Source organism: Cherax quadricarinatus, chromosome 88 (assembly GCF_038502225.1).
Source record: "Cherax quadricarinatus isolate ZL_2023a chromosome 88, ASM3850222v1, whole genome shotgun sequence".
Taxonomy (NCBI): Eukaryota; Metazoa; Arthropoda; class Malacostraca; order Decapoda; family Parastacidae; genus Cherax; species Cherax quadricarinatus.
In genome coordinates this window covers 468986-479723 of record NC_091379.1, presented here as the reverse complement: position 1 = coordinate 479723, position 10738 = coordinate 468986, and the positions used below count along the sequence as shown (strand labels likewise).

Here is a 10738-nt window from a genome sequence, read left to right as displayed (position 1 = left end):
GTTCTTATACCAAATGTTGCTAAAGTATCTTATTCTTATAATAATAATCTTTATTTCTACAAGTTCCTGATACAGCTTGTAGACCATATCTGACATCAATGACATACTATATAGAAAGTCCCTGGTTATGCAGAGTATTTCCCGCAACTTTTACCTCACAGTAAATGAGGTACAGTACTACAGTGGTGTATGACCCACAAGGGTCATACATCACTGTCCTCATACCAAAACTATTTCTTATTGTCCTGAAGCTAATCTGACGTCATTATTCACTATGTCTTAAAATGGAAAAGTCACACTACAGTGTTTGTGTGGGTGTATTAGAACAGTATAGTTGGAGGGTGTTCCAGGGGTCAATGCCTCCACAGGCTTCACAATGGATCAGGGCCTGATCAACCAGGTTGTTACTGCTGGCTGCACATAAACCAATGTACAAACCACAAGATAAGGTGATTTTTGTGACCTGACATGCAATTGAGTGTGAGTGAGGTAACATTTATGAAGGGAAACCGGTTAGCTGGACTTAGAGTCCTGGAGGTGAGATGTACAGTCCCTGCACTCTGAAGGATGGGTGGGGAATGATGCACATCAGAGGGCCATCTGAAAAGTGATATCAACATAGCCCTGACAAAGACAGTACAGCCTCTAATCGCTTAACAACAGAGTTATGTTCCTACGACCTTGTTGGTAAACAAATTCATCGCTAGGTGAGGAGCATACTATAATGGTAGTGGGTTTGTGTCAACCATCTTTGGTATTGTTTTAATGTCACGTTTGCACCATTTATAACATTTCTGGTATAATTTTAAATGTTTTTACAGTAGTGTACTGTATATTGTAATAAACAGCATTGAGGAAATCAGCTCTAATATACATTATTTAGGTATGCATACTGGTCAGAGAGCCGGTTGTAAGTTCGATATGTTGGTAAATGAGTACGTCACTAAGTGAGGAGAGGCTGCATTTTCTTTCTGGGTCATCCTACCTCAGTGGGAGACAGCTGCTGAGTTTAAAACATTACATAAGTTTTAAAACACTACATAAGTTTATTATTACAAGTATTAATGTTTCTCCACATATTTAAAGTCAAGAATGAGCCATAATCATGATCAGCTGCAACATCTTATCCAGTGACTGAGGTTACTAAACTGACAGAATGCAATATTATTATGATAGGTAAGTGACTGGTCAATACCTGACCAGCTGGACTGTGGTTTGTACATTGGTTTGCATGTGGCTAGCAGTAACAGCCTGGTTAATGAGATCCTGATCTACCATGAGGCCTGGGGGCGTTGACCCCCAGAACACCCTCCAGGTATACTACAGGGTCATACATTGCTACACAGTACAATAATGTCAGAAAAACCTCTGCAACAATTCTATAGGTCTATTTTCTTTGTTTACAAGTCATAATGGACAGTATATTAAAGAAAGACTTCCTTTAAAATTTCTGTTTTATTAAATAAAATAAAAAAAATTGCATTATAAACAAGTTTATTAATATTTTTCAATAATTTACAGTACATGTACAATAGCTGCAGTAAAATGAACAACAGCAACAGCAAGAGCAGTACAGTTTGCAACAGCAATGTGAACAGGAATTGCAACATGGGTTAGCTAAAAAACTAAGTTACCAGTGTGAGAGAAATTTAATTAGCTGAAGAAGGTGACTAAAGCACAAGAGCCAAAAAGAGAGAAGAATAGTGTCAGATGGAAGAAATACCCAGAATGTATGACAGCATGCAACAAGACCGACTGAAGAAGACAGGTTCAGTAGGAGTTTGACAAAGTTCTTGGAGAGTGAAATGCTGCAACAATAAAAGTCACATTACAGTCAGGCCCCACTTATACAACAGGTTAAGTTCTGGGCTACTGTAGGCCCCCACTTATACAACAGGTTAAGTTCTGGGATACTGTAGGGCCCCACTTATACAACAGGTTAAGTTCTGGGATACTGTAGGCCCCCACTTATACAACAGGTTAAGTTCTGGGATACTGTAGGCCCCCACTTACACAACAGGTTAAGTTCTGGGCTACTGTAGGGCCCCACTTATATAGCAGGTTAGGTTCTGGGCTACTGTAGGGCCCCACCTATATAGCAAGTTAGGTTCTGGTCTACTGTAGGGCCCCATTGTCTATTTACCTAACCTCATGGTTTTAGTGCTTCCACATGGTTAAAATAATAACCACAATACACACATCCCAAGATTTACATGGTAGGACAACCAGTTTCTACCATGCTGATAACAGAAGAAACACTTTCATCATCACTCACTCCATCACTGTTTTGCCAGAGGCAATATTATCTATAAATAAAGGACTGTTCAGTAAATAGTTTCTTTCTGTCATATTTATTGATAATCTTGCCATTCAAAAACAGCTACTTTCCTGCTGACATACTCTATGCTGTGGAGTTTCCAGTTATTATGGAGGAGTCTACTTTCATGGTAGGACATATCAGTGCTATACACTTCATTCTTGTCTCTTACAGAAGTCTACTATCATGGTGGTACACATTAATGTTACACATTTCACATTGATCTTTCACGAGACCACTCTCTTGGCCGGAGCCATTACAATACTAGATATTCCATACTAAGACCTTTGAGGAGGCCACTCTCATAGCAGGACATATCAACAGAGGTGGATTGGCCATACAAGCATTTGGGCAATGCTCAGTGGGCCACTGGGCTGGGTAAAAAGCTGAAAAAATGTCACGAAAAACTGAAGTCATAGCCGCTGCACAAAGATTGAAATGAAATGGAATGCATCTTAGCTGAGCAGTGAAAACATGCCTCTGGCCCTCAGCAGTCAGCAGTCTGTTAGTCAGTGTCACACTGGCAGTGGTAAAGCTGACCTGATAGGTGACAGATGCCCAGGCCAGTTAGTCAGTGTCACACTGGCAGCGATGAAGCTGACCTGATAGGTGACAGATGCCCAGGCCGGTTTTAAAACGTCAGTCACTTCTGCATATTAGTGCTAGACATGCCATGCCTAGATTGAAAGGAACAACCAAAAATGTTTATGGCATCAAGATTCACAAATATTCAAACTTGTTCTGGCCAGCTCTGAGCCCACCTATGCCTACTAAAGGAATGCAGCTTCTTGAAATGATTGAATCTGACCACACTCAAAGAATCAGGAACAGTGTGGATAAATTAAATTGGGAAAAGAAAACAGCTAGTACTGGGAGAGAAAATAACTGTATCTGGTGTGAAAAATACTTAGTCATGTGAATCCCTTGAACAAGTGGTTAAGGATTTAAATGAAGCAACAGAAAATATGGACATAGCTAAAATGTGTAAAAATGTAATGATATTAGAAGACAATGAGAAAGAGCCCAACCAATGAAAAGTTCCTGAAAACTGGCAATTGTAGCCAGAGAAGTTAGAACTCTGGGCATGTGAGGAAGACTTCCCATTATGGAATTATCCACTGGTGACCCCAACTCCTGTTGCTTCAACTCACCTGTTGACAGTATGTGAGCCACTTCTCCAAGCATATGCTATACTTTTCTCAAGACTGATGGACGGAATATATCGACTCCAGGCTGAGGGACTGATTACCTCACACTCCTTCTTCCACCATTCATCTCTGTACCGGACTGAGGAATCTACTTGTTGGCAAAACATTTCCACAATAAAAAATCCCAAGTACTGCAAAAGTGTCTAATTCTTCAACTTGTCAGTTTTCTAAACCCTTGACATCACTTCCCATTACGTATATACAAACAAATTAGTTCACAACAGGAATAGTATAAAGATCAAAACAGCCACAGGAAACATCAATGTCAGACCCTCAGGGGTGAAAATAATTAATACATATACTGATAGGCCCATGAATCAGATGACAGCAGGGTGATATAGAATCATTTAAATCAGTAGTCCTTAACTTTCCTACACAAGTGGGCCACATTTGACGGCCAAATGCATGATGAGGGGCACATGGTTTTGTTGACACTATGTACTGTGGAACCTACATAAAAGTGAATTCATAATTTCATGTGAGGGCCGCAACCATTTTGTACAGGAGCTACGTGCAGCCCACGGGCCACACATTAGGGACCCCCCAATCTAAATAAAGAGGCATCACAAAACACAGGGGTGAGATACTGAAAGAGATATCTTAGGAAATATCCGTAGAAACTGCAATAAAACTGAAGAACAGTATAGCAAGTCAAGAAAGGAGACAGTATAAAATATATGTGACAAATTATTATTATTATAATCAAGGGGGAAGTGCTAAACCTGTAGGATTATACAGTGCCTGTGGGGGGGGGATGGAAGGTATTCAGGCTTAATTCAGGGAACTGGAGCACAGATCCAGTTCCCTAGATCAAGAGCCCCTCACCAGCATCAAGGAACCTTCCTTGAGGGGTCATGGTGAGAAACACTCTCCTGCTTTATATCTGAGAGTGTAATAGAGTAAAAATATAAAATCAATACTACCAACATTTACAAACAATCTAAGCATATTGTAATTATGGTAAGAGTCACATTAACAAAAATATGTAGGATTTGTTGCAAGAGGATAAGGATAATATATAAAGGTAATAATACCTGATTGGTACAACAGCCAGGGATGAAGTTGATATTCCCAATGGAATATCAACTATTTGGGCGGATATATACTGTACAGTTCTTCATTCTCATGATGAGTGGTACTGCTTAATAAATTCATTCTTAGGGGCAAAATCTAGATCCCTTTCCTCACCATGCACAGTTAAATACATAATTACAGCCTCTCCTCACTTAACCCGTAAACGGTCCAAACGTATATAAACATTCACTACCGTACTGCCCCAACTTTTTTGAGAAAAAAAAAATTGCTGTTTTTTAATAGGAAAAAAGAGCATATGGTACCCAGGAATCCCCAATTATTTTAATATGGTGCACAGTGAGTGCTCACACCCATTCTCTCATGTCTAGGTGACTCAGGCTTATCGTGGCAATGTAAAATGTATGACACATAAAATGTATATATACGTTTGGGGCACTAGCGGTAAAAACGTATATATACGTTTGGACCGTTTACGGGTTAACAACGGCGTTCTGTTCCTAAGACTACGTCGGTAAATAAATTCGTCGCTACGTGAGGAGCATACTATAATGATAGTGAGTTTGTGTCAACTATTTTTGATACTGTTTTAATGTCCCCTTTGCACCATTTATAACATTTCTGGTATAGTATTTTTTAATGTTTATACAGTAGTGTACTGTATATTGTAATAAACAGAATAAAGGAATTCATCTTTAATATACATTTAGGTATGCATACTGGTCAGAGAGCCCGTCATAAGTCTGAGGCGTCGGTAAACAAGAATGTTGCTAAGTGAGGAGAGGCTGTATATTATTCTTATATTCCATCTGTTGGCAAAGATCACTGGCAGATGGAACATAATAAGAAATGGCTCAATTTGAAGCCAATGAAAACGTGGAACACCGAAAAGAAGCTGCTGCATGTGTGGTACATGCCTGTATGTACAGTAGTCCACTTGTATCTGCAGGTGATACATTCCAAAACCTACCATGAATGCCTAAAACCACAGATAGAAGTGAACCCTATACAGTATATAAGTTGTTTTTCGTTTACATACATTCCTATGAAAAGGTTTAATTGATAAATTATGCACAATAAGACATTACCAACATTAAATAATAATAAAATACACTGTATATTATTATAGTACTTGTTCTCTCTCTCTCTTGCTCTCTCTCGAATGAATGGGATTCTGACGTTTTAGCTTAACCCTCAAGGGACGATGGAGCAATGAAAAACATCTTGTACACATACGTATTTTAAATACATTTGAAACTTATGAACCGTTTATTCCTGGAATTTTCCATTTAATATTTCTGGGCCATAGTAAACTGCAGATAACTGAATCCATTGATATGGGGGTTCTACTGTATATTATAATATACACTATACTACTGAACTAATCACATGATCCTATACAGAGTGTAGCATTTGTACCACCGAATCCGAAAGAGTTCGTGAGAGCAATCCTTCTCTTGGGCGACTGCAACCATGCTTTTGCTTCTAGTGGCACAAAGTCTAAATCCAAACCCGGTCCTGGATTATCCAGGTTAGCTGTGGGAGGTATGTAGCCAGCATGGCAGGCCAAGACAGTCAGGATAGCCTCCACAGCACCTGCTGCTCCAAGCAAGTGTCCAATTGCACCTTTAATCGATGAAACATAGAGGTTTTGAGCATGATCTTTAAATAGTGATTTTATTGCCTGAACTTCAATTGCATCCCCTAAAGGTGTGGATGTTGCATGGGCATTTACGTATCGAATGTCGTCTGGGTTTACCTGTGCTTCTTCAATGGCTCGTGCCATGGCTCTTTCTGCCCCTTTTCCATCCTCCCTCGGTGCTGTGAAGTGGTGAGCATCCCCTGTTAACCCATAGCCTAAGATTTCTCCATAAATATTTATTCCACGTTTTATGGCATGCTCGTACTCCTCCAACACCAGTACCCCAGCACCTTCACCCATTATAAAGCCTTCTCTCTGGGAGTCAAAAGGTCGAGAAGCTCTCTCTGGACAGTCATTAAATTTAGTGGCAAGAGCTCTTAATCGACAAAATCCAGCAATAGCTAATGGATTTATATTTGCCTCTAGGCCTCCACATATCATTACATCTGCATCACCATTCTTAATAAATCGGAAGGCATCCCCGATGGCATGAGCTCCTGTGGCACAGGCTGTCGAAACACTATGGTTAGGACCCTGAAAGGAATATTTCATGCTGATGTGCCCAGCTGCCATATTGATCAAGATTCGAGGGACAAAATATGGGCTAACTTTGCTGTACTTGTGTTGGAAATCCTTGTGGGTAGCTACGACATCATCCAGGTCTACCATTCCCATGCCTATGGCTACACCAGTCCGCTCCTGTTCCTTTGGGTCATCTGGCTTCCAGTCTGCATCTTCTATGGCCTCTTGGGCAGCCACCAAACCATAAGCGATTGCAGAGTTCATGGTACGCAAATCGCTCGAGTTGAAGTGAGATGAGACGTCCAGTTCTCCTTCTCCTTTCCCTCGGGGAACAATGGCTGCTACACGGCACGGTATCTGAAATATTGTTGAAATAAATGCTTTAGAAAACTGAGAAGTTGATAAATGAGACACTGTGCAATATTTGGGTATCTTTATACTGGAAACATTTCACCAGGCAGTGGCTTCTTCAGTCTAATGTAGAGAAATATGGAAGATGAGGAGAAGTTTGAGGTAATCAGTCCCTTAGCCTGGAGGTGATGCCAAAAAGCAGAAAAAAAAGGGTTGTTAAGAGAGTTTAGTCATGTAAAAATAATAGAAAATGACAGTTAGTAAAGCAGGTGTGCAAATATGAATGAACAGAAATACTGTAGCATTAAAGGAAGAGCATATGATGTCAAATATTTCTAATGGTCATAACCATAATTTTTGAAGGGGTGGAGGGTAAGCCAGTGAAGTTTTTGATTACCATTAAAAAAGAACATTTAAATGTGCATTAAATTTCAATTTAAAGCAAATGAGTGTGTAACTGAAGTAATTTGTGCAATACTGACATAAGTTACCAACATATATTTATTGTATATAAACTACAATTACTGAACATGGTATATATTGTGGTAGTATAGTAAAATTAAATTAAATTTTTGGAAGATTTCAATATTGTAGATACAAATTATGGCATATGTATATAAAATGTTATAGAATTACTTTGCATTAATACAATATTAGCAACCTATTGATGAAGTCATCCCATTACTGTGCTACAAATAAAGATGTGTAAGGATGCTGAAGTCACCCCTAGCACAACACAGCACAGCATAGCACAGCATACCACATCATGGCACAGTACATCACATCACAGCACAGCATAGCACACCATAGCACTGCACATCACATCACAGCATACATCACAGCAGAGCAGTTATTAATAAACCAGAAATAATCCAGTACAACAGTAATGTAAATGCAGTGGCAAGAGTTGCTTCAATCTAAATCTAGCAAGTAAACTTCACTTTGGTTCTGACCTGTGAGAAGTGTGGGTCAGTGAGTGCTGATGTAGCCACCTTGCCAGTTGTGAGCTGCAGCCAGTTGTGAGGTGTCCCGACCCCAAGGGGAGTCACCAGCCCGAGTCCGGTCACCACCACACGACGAGCACAACTCATCCTGCTGTTGAGGTCATTTATTTTTAATGGATTTTCAGATTAGTCCAGTTTTTAACCAAAGTACCTGATGTTTTCCAAAGTACAGAATACTGTACCTGAGCACTCAGGTACAACCATCATCTAATGAGAATTCTGCATCGACATCAATTTAATAACAACCTCAGCCATCCATCTCAACCCATAATCCTCAATCACCCACTACAACCTGGTAAAGCCACATAACCTCTTTCCATGCAAAGTCTCCCTACCCAAACTTGTTCAACCCCAATTATCTGACTTGCCCATCATGGTAAGTCAAGCATTATCAGCGACAATTTAATTAGAAACAAATTTTTGTGTGATGATGGATTCAAATTAAAGGGCAACTAGATTATAGGAGAGGCTTGAGGGCATGATTATTGGGAGAGAGGTTGATTTAATGACTAAACTGCCTACAAGTTTTGGTTTTGGCCTGTTTTGAAACTGAAATGTTCTGAATTTAATGACAAACAGGTAAAATAAGCACTCTGGGCATCCTAAAAGAATAATTTAAGGGTTTTATTGATACCACTGATTATTATTGAAGATATATTCTGGAATTAGGCGTGATTTTGGTAGGTTTTATCTACAGAAGTCGCCCAAAATAGGTGCCAAGTTGCTCAGAATTGACTTTCTTCAAAATATTTTTCCTGAGTGATTAAGCCCTTCCTTTCCCTGAATTTTAGCAGTTTTTAACTAGGTCAGCTTCAACTACTGGGCCAGCCTAGAATGGTTGGTCCAGGTTTATTTGGTATGATTTAGGAAAATTTTTTGCTGCATGACAATGGATTCAAAATGAAAGACTGGGTTGTTGGAGAGACCTGGGAACATGATTAATGGAGAGAGAGAGAGAGAGAGAGAGAGAGAGAGAGAGGTTGCTTTAGTGACTAAAATGCCTCTCTTGAATTAGGAATGGGTTGAATTTAGTAAGAAATAGGCTAAATGACTATTTCTTGGTACTACTGATTAGTACAGATGACATATTAGTGAATTAGCTGAGATTTGGGTCTGTCTGAATAATGGAAATTCCTCAAAATTGACATCAAAATGACAGTTTAATAAGAAATGTTGATTTTAATGTGAATTTAAAAACAAATTTATGTAACTTTTCTAGCTACAAGCATTGTATTTTAATAATGTTCACCTCACTACATCCAACTAAATTTTTTTTTTAAATTATGGCATCTAAAACAAAATTTGGTGGGAATATTAGGAATCTTAGGAACATAACCCTATTGTTCTCATATGGTCTTCAGTTCATTGTACACTATTTTTTTATTTATACATCATTTTCAGGAACATAACTACCGTGTTAAACAAGGATCACGTGAATAGCTATTGAGATGGTTGATTGTTTTACAAACACCAAAATGATATAATATACATATATTATTACTCCAGTTCCTTAGTTTGAGAGTCCCCTCACTGACATCAAGGAGATATTAACTGCCATTGCTTTAGCAAGTTTTTATTCAGATACAGGTACGCATAAATAGTTACATAAATTATCATACATAGTAATACGTATAGATTACCTAGGACCCCAATGGAAATAAGTCACTTTGTCTGACATTTTTGGGTTATCCATGGTTCTCTACACACATGCTGCCATGTATGATAATCTATGTAACCGTATTTGCGTATACATGGATAAACTTACTTAGGATAACCCAAAAAAGTCAAAGTGACTTATTTCCATTGGAGTCCTTTAACAGTATTTGCAACTGGTTGCATTTTTATCACATTCAGGGAAGAGCGCTAAACCCCTAGGGGTCATACAGAGCCTGGGTTAATGGAAGGTATTCATGTTCGATTCAAGGAATTGGGGCACAGGTCTAATTCCTCTGATTAAAAGTACCTCACATACATCAAGGAACCTCCTTTAAAGGGAACAACTAGTATCAATCTTAACAACCATGACGTTAACGATCATGGCTCAGGCAACCATTTCCATTACAATCATGGTCTAAATAACCGTTTCCTAAGTATCATGGCTTGAGTAACCATTTCCCTAATAATCATGGTCTAGGCAACTATTTCCTTAACATAATGATGTTATTTACTGTTTGAACAACCATCATTTTAACAATCACTGTCTTAATGACCATGAAAATAACGAACTGGTTGTTGTTGTTGTTACAGCTGATAGATTCCAACCGGTTGTTATTGTTGTTTTTGGGTGATTAAGGCACTTACAGCTCACAGAGTATTAAACCCTGTTTCCTGGTATCCAGGGAGGAATTATTAAGCAACTTTAAGCTAAATAAAAGGAAGACTAAGCCTTGCCAACTGGTAAAATAGATCTTCCTGTCTAAAACAAGGAGGGGATAAACACTCACACCTCAGGTGAGTGAATGACCGGCTGGTTGGTAGAGCCGTAGAATATTATTGTTTACCTGGTTTGGTCGCTTACACTCCCAGATAAAGTTTTTGTTTTGGGCGAAGGGGGTGACGAAATTGATAAAGGGCTCTTGGTACAGGAAATGGGATGTAACTCTTCTCTTCCTCTTATTAAACTTACTTGCTTCCCTCGTATTAAGCGTAGGTGTCTTCCTCT

General features: G+C 39.0%; 1 protein-coding gene across 3 annotated transcripts; it reads right to left on the bottom strand.

The window, feature by feature from the left end:
• Positions 1–1440: 1440 nt before the first annotated feature.
• Positions 1441–10350, bottom strand: LOC128698556 (3-oxoacyl-[acyl-carrier-protein] synthase, mitochondrial). Of its 3 annotated transcripts, none has more exons than XM_053790832.2 (3): positions 10245–10350; positions 8026–8167; positions 1441–7078 (listed from the first exon to the last, which is right to left on the bottom strand). In XM_053790832.2, the coding sequence occupies exons 2-3, from the start codon at positions 8161–8163 to the stop codon at positions 5939–5941; spliced, it is 1278 nt and encodes a 425-aa protein (XP_053646807.1). In that variant the 5' UTR covers positions 8164–8167; positions 10245–10350; the 3' UTR covers positions 1441–5938. The 3 variants fall into 3 exon arrangements, with proteins under 3 accessions (XP_053646807.1, XP_053646806.1, XP_053646805.1); XM_053790831.2 differs by having other exon boundaries at positions 10287–10349; XM_053790830.2 differs by having other exon boundaries at positions 10303–10348.
• Between the last annotated feature and the right edge of the window lie 388 nt (positions 10351–10738).